Source organism: Hermetia illucens, chromosome 5 (assembly GCF_905115235.1).
Source record: "Hermetia illucens chromosome 5, iHerIll2.2.curated.20191125, whole genome shotgun sequence".
NCBI classification, from domain to species: domain Eukaryota; kingdom Metazoa; phylum Arthropoda; class Insecta; order Diptera; family Stratiomyidae; genus Hermetia; species Hermetia illucens.
The window spans coordinates 65,843,409-65,868,607 of NC_051853.1; the positions used below are offsets into that span (position 1 = coordinate 65,843,409).

Here is a 25,199-nt window from a genome sequence, read left to right on the forward strand (position 1 = left end):
AACGCTTCCAATGATAGTTTACTTAAACTCGACATGCCAGAAGAGTCGCGCCTGGTCGGCTATGCAGATGATGTCGCGGCGCTTGTTGCTGGACGCACTGTCGAACAGGCGCAAAGCAGACTCGATAAGCGAATGCATGACTACTCATGTTTTCAACCTTGCACTGGAAAAAAACCGAAGTAGTCGTCCTGACTAAAAAGAGAATTCCGACTCCGCATCCCATATCGTTCGGCGAGTCGATAATCGAGTCGAAATGAGCGGTAAAGTAGCGCGGGTTGACTCTTGACTCAAAGATGAGCTTTTTTGAGCAAATCAAAGCAGCAGCGAACAAGGCTGCAGCTGGAGTTTCAGCTAATTAGGCTAATGATAAACATTCGGGGTCCTAAGTCTAGCAAGCGACGTCTTCTGATGAGTTCAACGCAGTCTGTTGCTCTACGGTGCAGAGGTATGGACTGGCGCTCTTAACAAGGAGGTATATCGTAAACGTCTCGCACAAGTACAGAAACGGGGAGCTTTGCGGGTAGCATCTGCGTACCGCACTGTCTCTGAACCGGCCGTGATGGTGATCGCGGGAGTGATCCACGTTGCCCTTCTTGCTAAGGAGCGTCAAGCCATATACAAGCGCAAGGGAGATGAGCCACGGGAGGTGGTTGCTCGTGAAGAACATCAACGCACTCTAGACGAATGGCAGCTCTCGTGGCAAAATGAAACTAGAGGCAGATGGACTGCGGGGCTCATCGGAAATTTAGATGCGTGGCTGAATCGGAAGCATGGTGAGACTCACTGTTTCCTTACCCATTTTTAAGTGGGCATGGAAGTTCTCAGTCTTACCTGCACAAGGTTGGAAAGACGCGTTCTCCGGATTGTGTGTTTTGCAATGGAGTTGTGGACGACGCGACGCCCACCACACTTTTTTTCACTTGAAGGTGCTAAAAAGATAGAGCTCGACCGGTGAAGGAGCCGAATGGCAGGGGGTTCCTTGAACTGACAGTTCCCTTCCTCCTCTCCCCTTCCGTTGGTGAAAGGAATTTCCTGATTTGAAGGCTCCGCAAGATGGGAGAGTTCAGGAACTAGCCCGAAGTAATGTGACAAACGGTTCGAGGCTAGCTCTCTGACGATGGAGAGGTGTTTTGTTGGTAGTCCAACGACGTTCCGAACCGGGAGTCCAACACTGTGTGCGTAAATGCATTCACCTACCCTACCCTAAAAAAAAATACCATATTATAATGTCCCTTTGAAGACACATTCCAACCAAAATTGCCGAGTGAATTGCCATAGAACTTCACGACGCCAAACAGCGATCGTTTGACACACTATGCACCACTTAGTTCCTTACAACAACGAAATACGAGTATGTATCTAAAAACGAACGAAGTAGACATAAATAGAATTCTATACATCTTTATTAAAAATGCTATCTAACGAGTAAATTGCAGTCTTATAATAATACAAATCTACAAGAGTTTGTAAATTAACATTGCTCCGAAGAGAATCTACCGAAACAACACTCGTACAACCGCTCCCCAATTGCCTCCGTAAATACTGCATACCGTTGAATAGTGCAGATATTGCCAGAGAATGTTTATCGATGTCGGCGTCACTATTTTCAGATTTAAATTCATGCAATGACTCCATTATTATCAACTTTGGTGTTATCGAAAATGAGTGAAGTTCAAGTAGCTTTCCCGTCAGTTGATGAATTTGTTCGAAGTACCTGTAAACATGTAATATATAAGCGCTTTTATATGAATAAAAACTATTAGGTAACTTCTTACATGAATATTATTCGTTTGAGGACATCTCTATCGGGTATTTCAACAGCTGGTAAACTCTTCAATGGCTTAGAGCTTATATAAAGCACCGTATTGGACTTTTCGGCGAAATGAACTGCAAGCTGAAAGGGGGACAAAAACCACGGAATAAACCAAAACCCTTTTGCGGTAAGGATTGCATATATGTATAAAATTATAGGTGTTATTCCCATGTAACAAGTCAGTTGATTGTTTACAACCATAAAAATTAAAAGTGCAATGCTGAATACGGTGAAAATTCACTAAATCCAACAGCAGTTCTAAAAAATAACTGGGCTTCGCTACTCCATTTAAGAAGAAGGAATAAGTCTTTTCTAATTTCTACTCCTCTTTAACAAATGATATCTATTCCATATCATTTCCATAAACGATAAATACGTATTTAACTCCTAAAGTTTCAACAATTTACGAAGAAAAACCCCAAGGCAAATCGAAAACCAGAAGCTCTGCGCTTCAATTCAGTGTGCTACTGACATTCAGTCTTAGATTGCAGTAAATTTACACAAAAGAGACAACTTTGACTTGTTATAACTTTCTTGATAGTGGGGCGATTCCCACCAAACCTGGTATGTATAATAGTATCATGCTCTGTATTATAGCCTATATTACTGCATCTTGGTGATTCAATAATGAACTTTAGGGTGTCTCCAATCAATTTCTAAAAAGATATAGTAACATACTATTATTAACTCTATTTGTGGCGGAGGGAGCAGCTTGCGTATCGGACGCACGCAAATGTGAACCTTGGTAGTCATGACATCGAAAAAACCATTTTTGACAATGAAAGCTGATGGTGACAGAATTAACAGCCACCGCCTCTGAGTTGGCAGAGGCCGTCGGTGCTTTGCGTTCGAGAAGTAGGACTAGATCAAGGTCTAGATCCACCTGCCGCAATGGGCGATCGGATGGTAAATGCTGGTACCATTGTAGGTTGGTCGTAAAAACAAAGAAATGTACCAGCCCCTGCAATTTTTGCACCAGAAAAACAGACTTGCTGGGAATTCTGGCGTCTGCTACCCGAAATGCAGCATCACGTCACCTAACAATCTACGACTCCTTGACTCCCGGCATCATAACTTAATACCACAATCATTAAAACGGCTGCAAGTGAGTAGACTTGAGTTTAGGATTTGGACGAGCGTTTTCTTGGCGTTCCATTATCGCAGACATTAGTATACCCATCTTAGGCGCGGATTTCACTATGGATTGCTAGTGAATATACACAATAGATCACTCATAGAAATCAGGAAAAATCTCATCCTGTTCACCCAGCACGCTTTGCATTGTTTTTGAAGACGTTGCCGACGCACGTATTCGCGCATTTCTTCAAAAATACCGCAACATCATTACCGGACATAATCTCTCTGAGCGCGTTAAGCATGATGTTCAACGCAGTCTGCCCTGCTCTACGGTGCAGAGGTATGGGCTGGCGCTCTTAACAAGGAGGTATATCGTAGACGCCTCGCGCAAGTACAGAGACGGGGAGCTTTACGGGTGGCGTCTGCGTACCGCACAGTCTCTGAACCGGCCGTGATGGTGATCGCGGGAGCTATCCCCGTTGCCCTTCTTGCTAGGGAGCGTCAGGCCACATACAAGCGCAAGGGAGATGAGCCAAGGGAGGTGGTTGCTCGCGAAGAACGGTAACACACTCTAGACCAGTGGCAGCTCTCTTGGCAAAATGAAACTAGAGGCAGATGGACTGCGCGGCTCATCGGCAACTTAGGTGCGTGGCTGAATCGGAAGCATGGTGAGACTGACTATTTCCTTACCCAATTTTTAAGTGGGCATGGAAATTTTCAGTCTTACCTGCACAAGATTGGAAAGGCGCGTTCTCCGCATTGTGTGTTTTGCAATGGAGTTATGGACGATGCCCACCACACTTTTTTTTCTTGTGGAAGGTGGGATGGGGTTCGTCAGCAGCTCTATTTAAACACAGGGGATCTCTCTCCAGACAACATTGTGGAAGAGATGCTGAGGACTGCTGACAGCTGGAACCGTGTTGCCCATTACGTTCGGGCCCTTCTCGTTGCTAAGAAGATAGAACTCGACCGGTGGAGGAGCCGGATGGCAGGGGGTTCCTTGAACTGACAGTTCCCTTCCTCCTCTCCCCTCCCGTTGGTGAAAGGAATTCCCTGATTTGAAGGCTCCGCAAGGCGGGAGAGTTCGGGGGTTGGCCCGAAGTAATGTGACAAACGGTTCCAGGCTAGCTCTCTGACGATGGGGAGGTGTTTAGTTGGTAGTCCGACGACGTACCGAATCGGGAGTCCAACACTGTGTGCGTAAATGCATTCACCTACCCTACCCCAAAAAAAAAAAAAAGCATGATGTTCAACATCTCATCAACAGTACAATCTTTTCTAAGGTGCGGCCATTACCACTGCAGAAGCTTGCCGATGTACGAAAAGAGTTTGAAGAACTTCCCAAGTAGGGTATTTGCAGACTTTCAGACAATTATTGGCCTTCGCCAATTCACATCGTCCCCAAACCTAACGCCGAATGGAGACCTTGTGGCGACTACAGACGTCTAAATAGTCGGACCGATACCCCATTCCACTCATCCATGATTTTGCGCACTCTATCGCAAACTGCCGGAATTTCTCGACCTTAGTCAAGGCATACCATCAGAAAACATTCCGAAAACAGGATTATGCACACTATTGATGACTTTTGGACTGTCCAACGCGGTGCTGCGAAACCTCAACTTCTGTTTCATATATTTGGATGATGTTCTGGTAGTGTCTTCCTATGAATCCAAGCACCTCGAATGCATTTTGCAACGTCTTAAGGCAGGTCTAGTACTTAGCGTTGAAAAATGCAAATTCCTACAAGCGGTTTTTCGCTTCCGAAAAGTGTCTGCCGTCTGATTGTGTGGCTCCCAGACGCCGTCCAGGCGTCCAGCCTTTATCCCGTTCACAAGCGGGGTCGGCTCGTCGTGATCGATTTCGCCATTTTATTTGATCAAATGCCTGATCTGGAAGCAATTTCGAGGCTTTTAAATGCCCTTCCAGCGTATCAAGCCACCGTTGTTTCGACCTGCCTTTTTGGCCGTTTACCATCGACTTCGATGTCCAGACCAATCTTGGCAAGTGAATTCTCGTTAGCGCGAATTACGTGACCATACCATCGAAGAAGCCATATCGATCGCGGATATCCTCATTTCGGATGTGATCAAAACGTGTCACGCCACTAGTCCAATGGAACATCTTCGTCTCCATTACAGCAAGACGCCATTGATTGTCTTTTATAGTCGGCCAACACTCAGAACCATAGAGAGCGACAGGACGGACGACATTGCGGCAAATTTTAAATTTGAGACGTTCGTTGATACGTCGATCACAAAGAACACCAGTTGTGGAACGCCACTTCATCCAGGTTGCGTTAATGCGTGAAGCAATTTAATAACACAGTTCTCCATTGGCATTGATCCGAGATATTTTAATCGCTCAGTGCCGCTGACAGTGATTGTGCCCTTTTCATGGGGATCAGTCGTCAAAAACTCAGTTTCATTCAGATTCAATCTGAGACCGTGTTGCATGAGGCGAGCATTCCAATTTTGGACAAGTTGCTCGAGATCATTTTTGCTATCAGATGCTAGGAAAACATCATCTGCATAAAGCAGTGTGTAGGGCGCTGGACGTTGGATATCCCGTGTGACGGTGTCCATAACAAAAACAAAGAAGAGTGGTGAGCGGGCGAACAGAGACACGAAGCAGTTTTGATACACCCGCCGCACTTCCAACTGTACTATTCGGATCGTGGTGGAGCAATTAAAGCGCACGAGTTCTCCTGGCACTAAGTGTTGTCATAGACCATACCAGATAAGTTCGTGTGGCACACGATCAAACGCTTTCTCCAGATCCAGAAATGCAATGTAAAGAGGGCGATGCTTCTCGCGGTATTTCTCCATTAGTAACCGCACAGCGTGTATTGCATCAGTAGTTGCGCGATTCTTGACAAATCCGGCTTGATTCACGGTTATTTCAACGATTTCAAAAATCATCATATGGGATAGCTGAGTGGTTAGAGCGCAAGGCTGTCGTACGGAAGGTCGCGGTTCAAATCTCACTGGTGGCAGTGGAATTTGCATCGTGATTTGACGTCGGATACCAGTCGACTCAGCTGTGAATGAGTACCTGAGTCAAATCAGGGTAATAATCTCGGGCGAGCGCAATGCTGACCACATTGCCTCCTAGTGTACCGTAACGGTCTTCAATGAAGTGCTCTAATACACTTCAAGGCCCTGATCCAACATGGATTGTAGCGCCAACGATTATTATTATTATTATTATCATATGGGAAGGTAACCGGATCGGACGATAATTTGAACATTCTGCTTAACTACCTTTCTTTTTCCATATTGTAACTATGATACCTTCTTGCCAGTTAGATGGTGTTCTACCTTCCTGAATAATAATAATAATATAATAATCGTTGGCGCAACAATCCATATTGGATCAGGGCCTTGAAGTGTGTTAGAGCACTTCATTCAAGACCGTAACGGTACACTAGGAGGCAATGTGGTCAGCATTGCGCTCGCCCGAGATTATTACCCTGATTTTGACTCAGGTACTCATTCACAGCTGAGTCGACTGGTACCCGACGTCAAATCACGATGCAAATTCCACTGCCACCAGTGAGATGACAGCCTAGTGCTCTAACCACTGAGCTACCCGGACACGGATAGCTCACCTTCGGACCTTCCTGAATACCCCGATTAAAGAATTCACCGAGCCCAGCTCTTCGCTTTCCACAGCTCAGATGCGGTGTTGTCAGGTCCTGTTGTTTTCTCCAATTTAATTCGTTTCATTGCTTCAAGGACTTCATTTGCACTAACAGGTGGAACTGCTCCAAATGTCCACAATGATTGTGAGAGTGGAGGGTAGGTAGGTAGAGTGGAGAATGAGCAAATTCTTGAAATATTCTCGCCATCTATCCGTCGCGGCTTGACAGTTAGTAAGTGCCGTTCTTGTCATTAACGCAACAGAACTGTTCGATATCCTGTGTGCGTTTGTTTCGGCTGTTAGCAAGTCGATACAGATGTCTCCCGCCATCCCGACTGTCCAGTTTATCGCTGTCGGGGGACAGCGATCGCTTTCTTTGCTTCACGGTTGGCATTCTTATAAATTTGCCAATTGGCCAGCGTTTTAGCGTCGAGAAACTAGTGATAGAAGCGTTTCTTTTCACGGACCTTCATTTGAACATCGTCATTCCAAGGCCAAGTATCTCGGTTGATGTACCGTTTATCTGGCTTGGTGACCCCGAGGGTGGTAGAGGCCACTTTGTAGATCGTGTCTTTCATTTGGTTCCACGATTCTTCCACATTTGTAATGGTTGGTAGTCGCGTAAGTGAGATCATTTATACTTTCTTCTCACGAAATCGCCACTATTTAATGCGCGGCGGGCCAGTGCGTTCCTGACACTGTTTTATCGGTGGCTTAATTCGCAGGACGGCAATCAACGGCTGACGTTGAGGTGAGATGCTCTCATAGGGAATAGTTTTGCAATTGGTTACGATGGTAAGATGTCGGCGTCTTATAAGAATATAGCCGATTTATGTTTTACTGTTTCCACTATAAAATGTAGGAAGATGAGACAATCTTTTGATGAACCATGTATTCATAAGTGGAAGGTCATGGGTGTCCGTAAAATCGATTAAACGCTCGCCACCGTCATTGCGTGCTCCAAACCCTTTTCCCCCATGGCACCTGTTACCGTCTGCCTTTTCACCCACATGACTATTAAGGTCGCCGGCAATGATAATATAGTAGTCAGCAGGCACGTAACAAGTCTTTTCATCGAGAAGTTGCCGGAAGGCATCTTTCTCGGCATCAGGTCGACCTGTCTGTAGTGCTTCAATATTTGCAGGTGGATCTTCACGGTCACCTTCGACACCTTTTTTAAGTTTTTGGAGTAGCTCTCGTCTCTCGACCGGCTATATCCGGAACAATTCACGCCCAATTCACCCTAAGTCATGACAAAGTGTCAGTTTCTTTCAAAATAAGAGCAAGCATTAAATATTTATCAGAGCGACAACACTGTCTAGATCAAAAATATTGTCAGTGAGAAAAGAGCGGGAGCGTGACGGCGGGAAGCCAGCCACTTCTGCTCTTTTGAATATTTGTCTGAGCAAAGAAGCTGATGCAATCACTACCTTAAATAATTCCTCCTTCGCACCCTCTCCTTGTTTAACCAGTAAATAATTCTCAGCATCCACAAAATTCATCTCGATTCCAAATCTAATTGATTTCACTCGAAACTTCCCGCGCACACAAATGTCAGTTTTTATACCAAAATGAGAAAATTACTCCACCCAGTGACGAGTAGTGGAGCCATCATATAAACAAAAAAGATATCGTTAAATTTAACTTGAATAGTCTCGCATAAAAAAAATCAAGGAATTAAGTCTGTTGCGATCAGAATGCTGAATGATTATAAGCGGGAAGTGCACAGTTGGCGCGTCAGCATAAACAAGGTCCGCTAATCACTTCACATGATATGCGCGTTTGTCAAAAGTCGACTAAGAATATTATTTTGTGCGCAGAATAAATAGTTTCATCGAAATTGAACAGAAGGATTATAAGCTTCCAACTGCCAAGACATTTTTTAGAAAAACTAGTTTTACCGCTGAAATGAGGATGGTTTATTTCATCTTTCATTCAAACTACTCCAGCAATATTATTGCTGTTTAGATGTCTTTTTCAAATTCAAACCTTATCATACATAACCGTTAAAAACGCGCCACCAACGTGTCTACTCGCAACTATGCACTGAGCACATTTCGACCAAATCATTGAATCGTCAATTGAGCAAAAGTCGAAGTCGCGGCGAGGTTTGACTGCCGCCATTTGTGCCGTTTTTGCGTCTGCTTGTGTCACTGGACGATCCGTGTGCGAAAATTTTGTGAATTTGTTTTCGGCTTAAATCCCGAAAAATACTCTAGTAAAGTCGTTTTCCTCCATTCCAACAGAAACTCCAACTAATAGAAAATGTCTGACGAAAAGAAGGTGAGTTATCTCGACGTAAATACAGTGATATGTGATTTTTAAAGTTTTCGCGTGAGAACAAATGGTCGGCGAACGGCATCGTCGTGCTGTGCCCGAGGTGGTAGTGTAGGAGCGTGACGCCGACATGGCGCGGCATTTTTTCGGGTTTTTTTTTATTGATGAATGGTTTAGAGGACCTTCCTGAGCAGATCGTTACTCAGCGATATTCTGGTTTATCAGGAATTCACACGTGTTTCTAGGATATTTCTAATATTGTGAAACTCGGGCTAACGGCCTTACCGGCTAAGATGAAAACCCACGATACTTCCGGAATTATTCGAAGGTCGATGGGCGGTTCGGTGGAACCTCTTTCGTCAGGCGAAATGAAGATTTGTAGTAAGTTAGTGACACACGACTCAGATTGACCACGCTTAACCTAACCCCGAAAAATTGAGAGCATTTGCCGGCATTCCCGGGTAGAGCATCGTCTCCGTGAAGGTGTCATGGCTCCCGAAGGACAACCAACGCCAAGGAAAAAGGCGAATTACGAAAATGTGTTTAGCTTTACAAACTCAACTGTGAGAATTCTATGGACGCCCAAACAGCGTCATGAGTATTTCAATGCCACCGTTTTTATCATAGGATTTAATCGTTTCAAAACGTCTACCGTGAAGTTAGTTCGCCCCTACAGTGTCTGAGTTACGAAAGCGTAACACAAAAAATTAGGCTTGCGAGGCAGCCGGCTTTTCTGTAAAATCATTTACGAATATGGAAAGTCTTCGACGACTCAGTTTACACACTATAATTATCTTACGACAGGATGATTCACTGTGCGCGATCCCTCCAGTTGTGCTACCAAAAAACTTGTTTAGCGCATTCAGTAAACAGCAAAAAGGAGCTGTGCCTACATAGCAGGCTGAGCCCTTTGTAGGTACCAACGCTTGGCCTCATCCAAATCCGGAGATTTCAATTGAGGCGTGGATATGCAGGCGTCGTGTTGAATGCTAAGGTTCTATTCAGTTCAGATTCTGAATTTAGCCGTCAATTCAGTCTCTATCAAAAAGCCAGGAAGCAAAACTGCTAACCCTTTTATTATTACAGTGGAAACTTTAAAACTTAGAACCTTGGCTGTGGTCAGTGGCAATATTTTTTCCTGTCCTTTAATTTAGGGCCGGACACATTCAATGGAAGCCAAATGCACCCCTTTTAAGGTTGTTTTACAATTTTGGTTGAAACGCATCAAGGGGAGCATCTGGGTGGTAATTTTATCTTTACAAAGAAAAAGTAATTGTGTTTTCTCCTTCAACATTTGGCTCCAGACGTCTTGGTCCGGTGAACGCATCATCCCAGGTGCATTTCATTGTGCGCGTCAACTCATCATCATCAACGGCGCAACAACCGGTGTCCGGTCTAGGCCTGCCTTAATAAGGAACTCCAGATATCCCGGTTTTGCGCCGAAGTCCACCAATTCAATATCCCTAAAAGCTGTCTGGCGTCCTGGCTTACGCCATCGCTCCATTTTAGGCAGGGTCTGCCTCGTCTTCTTTTTCTACCATAGATATTGCCCTTATAGACTTTCCGGGTAGGATCATCCTCCTCCATACGGATTAAGTGACCCGCCCACCGTAACCTATTGAACCGGATTTTATCCACAACCGGACGGTCATGGTATCGCTTATAGATTTCGTCATTCTGTAGGCTACGGAATCGTCCATCCTCATGTAGGGGGCCAAAAATTCTTCGGAGGATTCTTCTCTCGAACGCGGCCAAGAGTTCGCAATTTTTCTTGCTAAGAACCCAAGTTTCCGAGGAATACATGAGGACTGGCAAGATCATAGTCTTGTACAGTAAGAGCTTTGTTCCTATGGTGAGACGTTTCGAGCGGAACAGTTTTGGTAGGCTCTGTTGGCTGACAACAATCGTGCGCGGATTTCATCATCGTAGCTGTTATCGGTTGTGATTTTCGACCCTAGATAGGAGAAATTGTCAACGGTCTCAAAGTTGTATTCTCCTATTCTTATTCTTCCTGTTTGATCAGTGCGGTTTGACGTTGGTTGGTTCGTCTTCGGTGCTGACGTTGTCACCATATATTTTGTCTTGCCTTCATTGATATGCAGCCCAAGGTCTCGCACCGATCGCCGCCTGCTCGATCTGGATGAAGGCAGTTTGTACGTCTCGGGTGGTTCTTCCCATGATGTCGATATCGTCAGCATAGATCAGTAGTTAGGTGGACTTAAAGAGGATCGTATCTCTTGCATTTACATCAGCATCTCGGATCATCTTCTCGAGGGCCAGGTTAAAGAGGACGCATGGTAGAGCATCCCCTTGTCGTAGACCGTTGTTGATGTCGAATGGTCTTGAGAGTGATCCTGCTGCTTTTATCTGGCCTCGCACATTCGTCAGGGTCAGGCTAGTCAGTCTTATTACTTTTGTCGGGATACCGAATTCTCTCATGACCGTGTACAGTTTTACCCTGGCTATACTATCATAGGCGGCTTTAAAATCGATGAATAGATGGTGCAACTGCTGTCCATATTCCAACAGTTTTTCCATCGCTTGCCGCAGAGAGAAAATCTGATCTGTTGCTGATTTGCCTGGATGCCTAGAGTGAAGCCTCTTTGGTATGGGCCAATGATATCCTGGGCGTATGGGGCTATCCGGCCTAGCAAGATAGCGGAGAATATCTTATAGATGGTACTCAGCAACGTGATACCTCTATAATTGCTGCACTGTGTGATATCTCCCTTTTTATGTATGAGGCCTCGTTGAAAGATTACGTCAATAATACAATTATAAACGAAACAGGTTTCGGCGGTAGTAAACTTTGCCACCGGTTTCTCATGGGGATTAAAACCTGATAGAGCCGTGAAACTATTTAAGGCCATTGTGAGATCAGTGCTTGATTAGGCTGCTACCTCCACGCTTTTAATGCCCAAATACCTGGACAACAGAATAACCACGATTATGGCGTCTCAGTTGAAAAGATGCTTAGATTGAACTGTCTTCACTGCATCATCCCCCAAAAGTTCAGAAAGGCGCTATTAGCCTCTAAGGAGCTGATAAGGCTCAAAACATCTGCTCCCTCCTCCTATAGTCTGGTCATAGACAATTCCATGGCCTAAAATGGTCTATCGGCTGTGCGGTGGTCTCTGACCGCCCTCGAGTCAAAGCTGGCTATAGGTTGCAAGCAATGATATTCCCCTCTGCTGAACCGAATGGGCTAAAGATCGCCATGCAAATGGCAAAAAAGAGATAGCAATAATCACAAACTGCCAAAAAGCCTGCACTTTTCTGGAGAAGCAAGACATCAGACATCTCATTGTCCGAGGAGATAAGAATACTGTGGTGTCCAGCCAAAAGCGAAATTATGTTGGAACTAAATGGCCCACTCAGCAGCAAAGGCAGCAGGAAGCACGATGGTTTCATCCCTTGCAGCTGAGGATGTACTATGGCTAGTTCAAAATGAAATCAAGATGGACTGGCACGTCGACATCAAAAGGCAAAGATTTCGCGACAATCTTTCCGGAACTGCCCATTAAAATACCAGGATTCATCTCAACAAATAGTGTAGCAATTATAAAAAACTTTCAATAGACGTTACTCAAATCATATCTACAACAAATCCTCCCTTCGGAAGATTTGCAAAATCAACAATGAGAATTGTTTAAAGTATGGCGTGCAGGAAACAATAGACCACCTTATTTTTAAGTGTAGGAAGCACAGTATGACTAGGAACAAATTCAGTTTGAAAAAACCTTTCAACTACCTAGTTTTTTTAAAAGAAGGAGACCAACTGCAGATTGGGGAGTTGATTAGCTTCCCAAAAGAAGTTTTAGAACTGTGCGTCTCCCACGTTTTATTTCATATTGCTTTTCCTAGCTTTTTGTGCGAAAATGAGAATATCGCTAGCCACAAGGCATGTCCTGTCTCAAAGTACCCCTCCTAGCTCTTTCAATCCATCCCTTATATCCCCTACTTATCTTCCTGGTAAAATCGATGTGATCGAGTAATGCAAAATAGCACATACGGTGTTCAAATAATACAAATCATTTAACTCTGCGTCTTATTATCACGAAGACTAATAGAAGCTGACATAATAACAAAACGTGAAGTAGCAAATTGTATAAAATTTAGAACGTATGAACAACATATAAAAACGTTAACTGTTTCCAAACTTGTAACACGTGTCCTGCCTATTCGGACAGTCTCCGACACGATCGTGCCTGCAAGTGTTGGCACAAAACGTATTGAAACATATGTGGACTATCTAACCTACAACGAGTCTGGTAACACAGGGTCCAGTGCCCAAAAACCGAGCGATAATTGGCACACATAGGCCGAAGGCCTGGCCAAGTACGATCGTCATGGGCCGGACCAGAGAGCTTCGCTTTCTCTGTTATCCTGCCGGGACGCCATGGGACAACTACAACAATAACATTTATCCTAAGTCCGATTTCTTTTGCTGAAATATCAAGACCAACCAATGGGACAAGGTCAGTTCCAAATGTTAATATCACAGTTAGATACTAGACAGCTACCTCACTCCCCCTTGCCTCTCAAGGGGGGAAATCAGTGCGAATACACACGATTTCAAATTGTTTTGCCCTTGAGCATGAGCGAGATGTACCCCATCAGCTGTGTTTGACATACCGCCCGGACTTGCCAATGTATTGGTGAGACTGGCAAGTTTTTGCTTATGTATAAGTGAATACGTGAAACAACTTTTTGATATATGGGTGAGCACGCCGTAGTACCAGAATAGCAAAAGCTCAACGATCTCTCTCTTACCAATACGATTTGGCGAAGATTATGCCTTTTCCTTGTTTAGCGTCTCTGATGTGTACAGATAAGCTTCTGCAAGCACATTTGCAAGTGGGGTCATTTTTGTAAGGGTACTGCCTATAGTAGATCTACTGTGGTTAATATCATCAAGGTATGCCATTATCTGATCGGATTTATGTAGTAGCGGCCCTCTGGGATCAGTGGGTAGCGTTCTGACCACAAACAATTGAAAAGCATAGGAACCCATCCATTCCCTTGTCCACCAACTTTTCAGAATTTATTGCGAGGATTTAAATATAGTCGATTCTTAAAGGATTCGACTTATTTTCAATTTATAAGAGAAAACTAGGTTTTGTTTTTATTAATTTCTATATCAAAAATTCAGGTAATTACATTATTTTAATCATAGCTCGTCTATTTCTCAGGCACTTCTAAAAAGCTCTAGTTCAATTTCTACTAAAAAGTTGGTCTTGCGTTATTTGACCTTAAAAGTATTAATTTTTTAACCATTTACCCAGTTCAGTTCTACAAAAATAAAAAAAGATTCATTATTTTTGTTATTAGATATGCTTTGTTTTTGCTTAACATCGTTTATACATAAAACGTACGGTTTTGGAGTTATTTGCGAAAAACATGCATTTTTTCGATGAAAATCTACATGTTTCAACATGAATAACTCGAAAACCACTACTTGTACGAAAATTTTTCTTAAAAGATTTTTTGCTTAGAACTGGTTATTTAATCGATTTCTGTGGTTATTTCAGAAAAAAAGAAGTGTCCACCCCCGTTGGGGAGGAAGCGCACATCGGCGCTATATGACTTTTGTTTCTTATGCGCCCTTCTACTTCCACTGCAAATTTTATGTCAATGGTCTTGCCTGAAAGAATTCGGAGGTGGAAAGCATAAATGAATGGACTAATCATGTTTTGGTAATGGCTATTCGTTTCTCCAAAATGCTCCTCCTGCGTGAAACACGGCAGATACACTCCGTGTTGACGTCGAAAACCTTGCAATCTGAGGAGCAAGTGAAGTGAAGATATAAACTCCGCGTACTGTTCCAAAATGATCCGCAGGGTGTTGATGTGGTCAATGCAGGAGAATCCAGAGTGTGGAAACTAGCCTGCTGTCTGCCGATCAAGTTTTCAAGGTATTCCTTGATGCGCTGCAGATTCTCTTCCAATAGACTCCTCGCCTCATTTTCACTAATGACGGAAACCATTTCTAGGGTGCAATCTAACAAAGCTCTCAAAGGCCGGACAAAACAATTTTTTAAATTGTCAGCATTTTAAATTTCAACCAAACTTCAGTAGATCCGCAACTGGAAGTTGCTTATCAAAATATCAACGTGTAAAGCTTAATTTCGCGCGTGAATTGTCAAGAACGACGGTGAGATATTGTTTCGTGCCTTGCTGCACATATAATTTCGCAAAACCCTGCTGAAAGCTCCTGAAGAAAAAAAATAAGAAGTGCATCGCCATCGCCCGACGGAGTCCAGTTTCTTTGAAGTCAGGTTTAACTTTTGGGGATCATTTCAATGTTGAGTTAACACTTTTTAAACTTTAACTCCAATCTTAATTGATATTATATGTCTGCGTTAGAATTTTGTGTCATTATTATTCAAATTCAAATCAAGCTACAAAAAAAGAGTTACCGCAGAATATTTAACCGGCCCAAGCTTCGAATCTGGCTCAGCGCAAATACATTTCTTTGGGAACCTGCGACCTTTCAGAAAGGTACGTTTTATTGCCATTCCGCTAAAAATGTCAGAATTTGCTATAGCAAGCTATATATAGCTTGCGCCATTACTGCCGAAACGTAAGGGAATTGAGGGATTGTCCTTTTACGCAACAAATATCCACTTTTCTGTTAAAAACTGATTGAATACTTTTAAAGTGAAAAGTAACAAACACTAAACCAGCCAGTTAGTAATTTTTAAACCATTATTAATAAATGAGCATTCCGAATTGGTATTTTTCAACGGATATGGTAATTAGGAACGTGAAATTACTACTTCGGCAGGGAGTCTATTGTCGCGCTCAAGATGCCTAGCCGTGTTCGGTTTCTTAATAAGCATCCCCATCTTCTACTCTCTGGAAAAGGTCTGGGATTTCCGTATGAGTGAGAATAGTAGAAACTGCAGATGCAACTATTATTAACAAAGTTATAGAAAGTGAAACTTTTACACTTACAAACGTAAGAGGTTAGATATTATCTTCTATTTGTGGTTAAGTCTAAAATTGATAGACCAGTAGCTTACTCCAAACTACAATTTTATTTTATAGTGTATATATATATTTCGGGAGCGACTTACCCCCTTCATCAGTACAAAGCTACTTCTTGTTGTTCTTGTAGCTTTGTACTAGTTTGGAGTAAGCTACTGGTCTATCAATTTACAAACGTGTTTGACGTCATCATAACATCATTTCGTCAATATCACAACAAAGTGAGCTCACGAGAATGGGAGGTCGGAGGAAACATTTCGGTTTAGTTTTTTAATCATTTATATATCGAAATCAATTACTCCAGGTAGACATACATATGTATAAGTAAGTGAAGCTTTGGGGTAATTCCTAATTCAGATAGATGTATTTGTGCATTGAGCAAGCGTTATTCAATACACGTACTTTATCTGTTCATACTTAGGTACACTTTTATGCACGAAGTGAATCGAAAACCTATGTACGATTAATTTATATACATGCATATAGAATACAGTATTCGGTAATAGGCAATGTTTGTTTGTTTAGGGTAAGCATAATATGTACGTATTTCTCGCAGTTTGAAAAAAAAATTTGACGAAATATTTTGGGTTTTTAGCCATATATGAATGGAAAAGTGCGCGTAGAAAGTTTCTCTCATAAGATTTTGTACCTGAAGCACCCGCTTCCGGTGTTTTAAGTTATTTTTTTTTTTTTGTCATTTCTGACCGACTTCTTAGCTAGTGAGTCCTCTTTTGCGCTAATTAAATAATCAAGGCATCGTCGACGTTTTTCGGAATTTTTCCACGTTTTGGCTGAACGTAGAGTTGTTTTTCAAGTAAAATGTCGCTTTTCTCCTAGGTTGCAATTTTTCGTTGACGCTTACTGATGACGGCCTTATTCAGTCATAATATCACGTTTGAGTATAATATCAACTTTGCATTTTTCAACATATCATCATTCCTCTGCGTCTTCAATCCTACAAATGCCCATTGCTCTCACGACTCCACCCATTCTGCAAATAATGGTTTGCATTCATCATAGTAAAAATGGTGTTTGATACTGGTTGATAACGTTGTTCCTGGGTAATGTTCCAAACGGATGTCCTTTATCTTCATTCTTGGTATCAGCTTTCACATCTTTTCACCATTTTCACTTTTCCAAGTTCCGTATAAATGACATCCATCTTCCAGTCGTAGACACTGCCATTGTAACAAACCTTTCCATATCTAAATTTCTTCTGCTCTTTTAGATTTCTGCTGATTTTTCATCATTTCTCTGATCTTACTACATTTGCCCTAGACTGAACCCATCCTGCACCGCAATTCTCAAATGATAAATTAATTTATCAATTTTCTGTTAGTGGAGGGTAGGTAGGTATCAGTGGCCGCTCCGAGGAGCCCAATTAGCGCTTTGGTGCGCCGTTTTGATGCCACAAACTCCTAAGACCGTGACTGTTGTTATGGGAGCAAGGAAGCAGAGTCCAGCCGACTCGGATCTTCAGAGCCAGCCCGTAGCATTCACGAAGGAAAGCGGCTCTCCAAGGTTTACCCAGTGTCCGCAGCCTGACTCTAGTCAGAGCTGGGCAATCGCAGAGAAAGTGCATGAGGATTTTCCTTCTCCGCAGCTTCGGCAATGCGAGTTGTAGGGTATGCCGAGCCTAGCGGCATGGTCCCCTATGGGCCAGTGCCCCGTGCAGATCGCTGTAATATTGAATGCATTTGCACGCATCTGGCACAGCAGCTCTCGTGATCGGGCTATCTTATAAGCGGGCCAAATTCTCCTTTACTTGGCACAGCTTGTAAGCCTTCGCCATCTCAGGCCCGCGGCTGCTAGGTAGTGCGAGTAGATTCCGCACCCGACAGCCGCCAGCGGAACACCGACTGTATTCGCCGAGGGACTGCCAGAGGGACTGGGAGACCATACGACTTGGATACACCGTGTGTATTCGAGAAACCCCCGCGCCGACTCCATAGGCCATCTTTGATCGGTCCGTAAAGAATACCGTGTCATAGCCTTGCAACACGCCGCCGGTCTTCCACTTTACCCTGGTTGGAAGGTCCACAGCAAAGTTTCTCGTAAAGTTCAGCTTGCGTGTGACATAGTCCGTGGGGGATGCCCAGATTTCTCGAGGTATTTCGTCTAGTATGTTGCTGTGGCCGTAGGACTTCGCTGTTCAGCATCCGGACTCACGTAGTCTGAGGGCACACGCTGCAACATATTTGATGTGGAGGTCTAGGGGGAGGAGATGTAGGAGTACATTGAGAGCATCTGCCGGGCAGGACTGCAGAGCCCCCGTAGCACCTGCACACGCGGTTCTTTGAATCCTATTTCTTCTTCAAAGCCTACCACCATACAATAGAGCCATACGTCAGGATCGGACGCACTACAGCGGTGTACATCCAGAGAACCATCCTCGACCGGACACCCCATTTCTATGCAAACGTTCTCTTACAGGCATAGAATGCAATACAGGCCTTCTTAACCCTCAGTTCTATGTTCAACCTCCAATTTAGCTTAGGATCCAGGATTACACCCCCGTTTTGGTAGTAGTGGTGTTAGTGGAAATGATGACGGTCTTTTTTTCGCTACCATTAGCAGTTAGTGCCCCATCAATTATGCACGCCTTCTGGAATTTTAGCGTGACACAAGCTTGCATTAAAAATTATAGCTCGTTGTACTATGTAGTTCAGAAGAACATCACTCCTGCCCTACTTTTTAATATGGACGTAACCAACTTAGTTCTTCAGTACGACTGCTAATCATAATATTGGAAATACTAAGCCACCCTTTTGCTAAAATAATCAATTTAATTACACATCAATACAATTTCCTCTCTTTCTGCACAATTTCTAATAGGGCCTGTGGAGATAGGGTCTCATTATCTGTATACACAAAAGTAATGATCATGCACTCGCCTCCTTCTCTCCTCTTGTTCCAAAATCATTGAGAGATATGTCGAAAGACTGGTTGACTACCCATTTTGGACACCTTATAGCTAAACAAATACACGGCTTTGTGAAACGTCACTACTATCATTGCACTAAACTTCATCAACTTCGTGGCCAAATGTCCAAATTTTCTGAAGGAAGTGAACATTATCTACACGGATTTCTCCTAGACATTTGACTTTGTTAATCACATATTTTTGTCCAAATTCATTTCACTGATCCTGTTACTCAATACATTACTCGCTTTCTACCTGCTGCATAAAGATCAATCCTGGGTCCGCCAATATTTTTATTCTACATCAACTACCTTCTCTCTCTCCTTGCGCCGATGACCCCAAGCTCTTTTTCTCTGGAGTTTCCCAATAGACTGTATGTTCCAACCGTCGAACTTAGGAAATCTGATTTGCTGGTGTTCCTGACACTAAACGTTAACAAATGCCATTCAAGGTGCTACTCTCTCAAATACTTTTTCAATCTTCGTTTTCCTAGTCCCTTGCCGGTCGCCCTTTATTATATTGGAACTCCATCCAAAATCCCGGTGATGTTGGCAATCGTACCTCCAGTATGTTTGGCCTCTACATACATCTTTCACTCTGCCCAACTCTCGTTAACACTCTTCGACTCCCGTTCGAGGTATCCTTGAGTATTGTTCCGTGATTTAGTCTTCTTCCCATAAATGCAATTGTGTTGCCCGCGAAAAAGTTCAAGCTGATTTCACCAGATCCGCCTTCTTTAAAAAGAACTTTTCCTCGTCCGTCCCCCCTTTCCTTAGAACGATGTAGGACCTATACTGAACTCTGTCAATTTTCTACTAGACTAATGGACTGACGCTATGAAATGTTAACTGAACTGTGATTTTGGCATTATCAATTTCGCAACGGCGGACCAAACCAACAGCCAAAATAATGATAAAATAGAGCAAGAAATTTTTGGGAGATCATTTGAAATGTTTTAAATTGGGACGTATAATTGAGGGACATATAAACGAAGTTCTATCGTATATAATCATCTGCCATTCGATCAATATCCCTCACACTTCCTCAATTGTATTGAAAAATTGGGCAAGCCAGGGAGTTAGATTTCAGGCTGTAACTTTTTGTAGTTTGACTGCGGCATATTGCGAATCTGCTTCTTATCCACTTGATCATTCCTTTGGATTTCTCATATGAGGATCTAAATATCATTGGAGCTGGAAAAGTAGGCGTTTTATGAAACATTCGGTCCTCCTTTCTAATATTAAAAAGATGCAGCTAAAAGCTAAAAATCGCACCTTTGCTATTCAGCGTTTATTCTACAATATCAAAACAATGTAGTTCGCCCTCATACCTATAGGTTTTAAGTTGCTCGTCGGGATACTTTGAATATTCGCTTACAGAAAGCTCAAGTTATGTCAATATACAGTACAAATGCATGGTATTCCTGCATAATTGCCGACAAAATCATAATATATATAAAATATGCTGCCATCGCGAATACACACCGCTAGGCAATTCATAAATGTACATCCAATCATCAATGCCATTTTGAACAGTGATCCTTCACATTTTCAGGACTCAAAGGGATCCGAATCCGAACACATCAACTTGAAAGTTTTAGGACAAGACAATGCAGTAGTGCAGTTTAAAATTAAGAAACACACTCCACTCCGCAAGCTTATGAACGCATATTGTGACCGAGCGGTAAGTAGCAAACAAAACATTTAACTCCCGACCCAAACCGCTGAATTCCTGTTTTTTTTTTTCCAGGGACTGTCCATGCAAGTAGTGCGATTCCGCTTCGATGGTCAACCAATAAACGAAAATGATACCCCAACTTCGTTGGAAATGGAAGAAGGCGACACGATTGAAGTCTATCAGCAGCAAACCGGCGGAGATTGTGGTCGTCATTACGATTAAATTCATATAATCGTAAACAAAATAAAATATTTTTAATTAATGATAAAAAAAGAAAAAATAAAACAAAGAAAAAAATATCAGAATTTAGTTGTAAAAGTAATTTTTCTTTTTTCCGAAATATGAATAATTTAAGAATGTTTATTTTCTCTATCTCTCTCATGTCGTAAGAATCATGTGCATACAATAGAATATTGACACTACCAAGCCAACCAAGTCTTGTTAATTTCCCACTCAGTTCATTTCAAGATTATATCTGCCGTCGCTGACGAACAGCAAACAAACAGAAGTATTTGACTAGCGTAAAGGAATTAGGTTCGATTTTATACAATAAACATGAAGTTGGATAGATGGCGTCCGGGCGGGACAAGGAGTCGCGAGTAGTTGCATTGCAGTCGGTCGAGGGAGATGAGCTCGTTCAAAAAATAGATTAATTCATTCATTTGCGAATAGTTGCGCTTGTCCAAACGAGAATTGTAAATTTTGTATAAGTTATTTGGAAGCTTAGACGAATTTTTTATAGAGAATTGGGTACTCTTCAGATACGTATCTTCATTTCTCCCTAATTTTTGTCCGTCTATCTGACTTCACACGTAAATGATACGCATATATAATAAAATTAATGATGATTTCACGAGTATTTTTCATTTTTGTAAGGGGAAAATGGATGATTTATTGCTAGTGTAAACTGAAAATACATTCACTGGAGTTAAAGTACTAATTACAATAAGAAACTGTCTTTTAATTTATCGCTGTGTTGATACAGATTGACTTGGTTCGTTTTTATTGGCAGTGAGAGCTGCAAAACTTGAAATACTTTGCCGTTGCGCCCGAAGTAAAAAGAATCAGCAGAAGGGCGATTTACCTGTGCATGTTTTCGGGTCCGGAATAGAAAATTCAATGAAAAAAAGATAGTAAGTCCCTGCGTTTTTTTCAACTTTGAGCCAGCTTTTCCGCGAAATTGTCACTCGCAGCCCGAATTCAATCTCACTATTGGCTCCTAAAACGCCAATAGGAATTTTGCCTCATGCTGGTGTTCGTCTCCCATAATCTTATTTATCTGCCGTGTAGTTTCCATTTCGTTTAAACAAATGGTTTACAAGAATGCTACGATGCGTACTCTATCATCATTTCATTTCTTTTGGGGTAGGGCAGGTGAATGCATTCACGCACAAAGTGTTGGATTTCCGCGACGGTACGCCATCGAACTATCAACTAAACAATTCCCCATCGTCAAAGAGCTAGCCTGAGATCGTTTGTCACATTACTTCAGGCTAGTCCGCCTTGTGGAGTCTCCAAGTCAGGGAATTTCTTTCACCAACGGGAGGGGAGAGGAGCAAATGAACTGTTGATTCAAGGAAAACTTCCATACCCACTTGGAGCTGGGTAAAAAAAAGTCTCACCATGCTCCTTCAGAAACAGTTCGGGACGCAGACGCCACCCACAAATCTCCCCGTCTCTGTACTCACGCGAGACGGCTAACATATGCTCGTACCTCTTTGCCAAGAGTGTTAGGCATATTTGCATTCGTAAAAACGAAAGCGAGTATATTCGTATTCAAAAAAGTGAATATTTGGGTATTTACACAAGTGAATACGAAAGGCTGTATTTTCACGTCCGAAAGAGAATACGATACGAATTCTGTTGGGTGAATACGTGTATTTCTAGGTGCGAATGCGGATTTGTTTGCACCGAAATGGTCGTATTCGCTTGGATAGCGAATATTAGCACCTTAATGATATTATCATGTTGAACGTATGTATGGTGAAGTTGAACTTAATATCCAATTAAGGAATTAAAGGGTGTTGCAGGTGTAGAGAAAAAAGTATGTATATATAAATTCGAAAGATATTTACTTCTGATGAGCTTTTCGAACACTTTCCCGCAGAATCAAGCATACAGCTTAAGATCACCATTCCCTTTGCTGATCAGCGCAAGCCTCACCACCTTCCAATGAGAAGGAAAATGCCCTCTTTCAGGCAAGCGTTCGTGAAGCATGCTCCATTTAAGTGTCCAAGTGAAGTCCCCCGACCAGAATCCGCCCCTCTGTGCCAAGATAGCGTCCTTCAGAGCAACAACCCTGCGTCGAAAGTCCGGCAACGCCTCATTCGGTGTTAGACACTGAAAAACGTTACCCCTAAACGCCGAATCCATACAAAGCCGTCCCCTCGACCTTAGGCAATAACCCTCAGGTGGGTGCCATTTCGAAGCCGCGGTACCTGACATGTCGGGGTGCAATGAAGCTGGGTCCTTGTTTCGATACTGTTCACTGATCAGCACTAAATCAACTGTGGTCTCCGCAGTGAACTGCGCTAGCAACTCGTGATCGGTTGCAATCCGGATTTGCAGAAACTACGTAAGTTCCAGGCTAGAAACAAAACCTTTCTATCCCAATAGCCTCTTGACTCCTCACAGAGCGTACCTTTATATGTTGTCTTGGCGCCTAATCCGACTAGGACTCCACCACCTTTCGTATCATGAATGGAAAATACTTCCCTTTCGCTATCTTCAGATTTGATCCTATAACGGGTTTCGCAGAGAACTTCTGCAAAGATATTGCCTTACGTCGGCTTAATAATCAGAACAGGCGGTCTGGTCTTGCTTCATCTCCCCACCTTTTCTATTGGTGCTCCCTTTCGTGTCCGCCTTAATTTTAAGCAGAAGTTTTTCTGATGATGCGGCTTGTTGCTGCCTCTTGGCCTTCTTCTTTTGAGCCCTGGAGAGTACCTGAGTGAAATCTCCTTCAGATGCCCTTCCTCTTCTCGTTTTTCCCTAGTTAACTCTGCAACGGGCTGTCTGCGATTCGTTTGGCGCGCGCAGTGTTTTCTGATTTTTTGGCATCTTCCTTCATTTCCGCCTGTATTACGAAATTCTGTTCAGGAGCTCCATCAGTCCGGTTTCATGCCTTTACTGACGTTTTTCTGGAGGAACGTCGCAGACCGCATGCGCTTCTCAACTGTCGCGATAAGGCTTTCCTCTTCAGCTTTCGCCAGAGTAGAAGAGAGAGTAGTCGACAGCGCTATAACCCGGCTTATATTCGAAACCGTCTGGTCGATTTCAGCAGTTTGCATTATGTCTCTTTCCGCAAAGACAGCACTACGTGGTACTGTCTGGGTTGTCGCCTCCGTCGCAGGTGGGCTGGCTCCTGATACACGCCACAACCTATCTTGGTAAAGCTAGGCTCACATCATCCCATCGACGACGGCAAAGAGTTGTCATAAAGTGTAATACCAACTAGGGGGTGAGAAGGTTGAGCCTCTGGTTTCCGATTTGTTTATATGAAGAATAATCTGTTATCACCATTGTCATTCCCTTCACGAAAAATCTCCGTGTATCGGTCATTAGCAATCCGTTCTTCACCGAGAAACTTCCTCGAGGCTGCTACCTGGGACAGAGGTATTATCTCAACTAGGCGGCCAGAACTACTTGCTCAAGGTCTCCAGAACGTCACTCCCTGTATTGTAACCGACCCGTTAAGGCTCGCTGACGACTACTGAGGTTAGGCTGGACTGTTGTAATCCTAGCTAATGCCCATTTAGTTGGGGGTTCCTTTACCTGGTACATATTAAAACCAATTGGCCACCCTTCATGCTGGGCTTGACCTCTGTCCAATTCACTACTTTCTAGAGATAATGCAAATATTTCGTAGTCCAACTTTTCCGAAAAAAAATGTGCTTTTGTATTAATTGCTGTCATCTGTTGTAAAATGTGTCCGGATGGCTCAAGTGCTTAGAGCACTAGGCTGCCGTACGGAAGGCCGCGGTTCATATCTCACTGGTGGTAGTGGAATTTGTTTCGTCATTTGACGTTGGACTCGACTCAACTATGAATGAGTACTTGAGTCAAATCAGGGTAATAATCTCGGGCGAGCGCAATGCTGACCACATTGCCTCCCACAGTGTACTGTGGTGTACCGTTACGGTCTTGAATGAAGTGCTCTAACACACTTCAAGGCCCTGATCCAATATAGATTGTTGCGCCAACGATTATTATTATTATTATCTGCTGTAAAATAAGCAACGAAAAGTTCGTCAACAAGTGAGTTGTTGTCAAGGCTTCAGTATCATCACTGCCTTCCGATCGATTGAGCGGCCCGATGTTATATCAATGACGAGCTTCAAATGCAAGACATTGGTGACCATGCAGGCATAAAGCATACGTAGCCCTCCATATTCCCAGTTATATTGTGTTTCTTTCTTTCTACTCCGTAATACAAAAAGGCGAGACTTGCCGAACTGCTAATAAATCACACATCATTGACTGGGTTTCAAAAATGTTTATTCTTTAAGCACATCAGATATCAGTGAATCTTATGTCGAGCAACATTATGGTCACTGTTGAGGATACAGGGAGTCCGGATCCACTTAATGGGAGACCGGAGCACTTGGGAATCAACTTACTTCCTCTCTTGTTGTCCACGGATTCCTCTATTTCGGTTAAACACTCAAGTTCAAAAAAGTTAACTGGCGGTTTTGTCCAGGGCAGAGGCAACTCATCAGACGCTGCCTCACCCCTGCTCTTGGAGCAGCGAAAGTCATTGCTATTCAATAACCCATCGTTAGATATTTCTGACGATGTTTAT

The 25,199-nt window shown here is 43.0% G+C and overlaps 2 protein-coding genes across 3 annotated transcripts; one reads left to right on the plus strand and one right to left on the minus strand.

Annotated features, from left to right (window-relative positions):
* Positions 1-1,385: 1,385 nt before the first annotated feature.
* LOC119657507 lies at positions 1,386-8,480 on the minus strand. Its single transcript, XM_038064443.1, has 3 exons — positions 7,963-8,480; positions 1,776-1,894; positions 1,386-1,714 (listed from the first exon to the last, which is right to left on the minus strand). The coding sequence occupies exons 1-3, from the start codon at positions 8,032-8,034 to the stop codon at positions 1,393-1,395; spliced, it is 513 nt and encodes a 170-aa protein (XP_037920371.1). The 5' UTR covers positions 8,035-8,480; the 3' UTR covers positions 1,386-1,392.
* Positions 8,481-8,652: 172 nt separating this feature from the next.
* Positions 8,653-21,251, plus strand: LOC119657508 (small ubiquitin-related modifier 3). 2 transcript variants are annotated; one of them, XM_038064444.1, is made up of 3 exons: positions 8,653-8,815; positions 20,276-20,404; positions 20,471-21,251. In XM_038064444.1, exons 1-3 carry the CDS (start codon positions 8,798-8,800, stop codon positions 20,618-20,620), a joined length of 297 nt encoding a protein of 98 aa, XP_037920372.1. In that variant the 5' UTR covers positions 8,653-8,797; the 3' UTR covers positions 20,621-21,251. The 2 variants fall into 2 exon arrangements, with proteins under 2 accessions (XP_037920372.1, XP_037920374.1); XM_038064446.1 differs by having other exon boundaries at positions 20,285-20,404.
* The last annotated feature ends 3,948 nt before the right edge of the window (positions 21,252-25,199 follow it).

What these genes read in the sequence shown, in the direction of transcription:
- LOC119657507 (XM_038064443.1), bottom strand. Translation starts at nt 8,034, where the DNA reads ATGAATTTTGTGGATGCTGAGAATTATTTACTGGTTAAACAAGGAGAG. An exon ending in CGAAGGAGGAATTATTTAAG is followed by an intron (nt 1,895 to 7,962) that starts GTAGTGATTGCA and finishes TCCCCCTTTCAG; the next exon opens with CTTGCAGTTCATTTCGCCGA. An exon ending in CTCAAACGAATAATATTCAT is followed by an intron (nt 1,715 to 1,775) that starts GTAAGAAGTTAC and finishes ACATGTTTACAG; the next exon opens with GTACTTCGAACAAATTCATC.
- LOC119657508 (XM_038064444.1), top strand. An exon ending in ACGCATATTGTGACCGAGCG is followed by an intron (nt 20,405 to 20,470) that starts GTAAGTAGCAAA and finishes TTTTTTTTCCAG; the next exon opens with GGACTGTCCATGCAAGTAGT.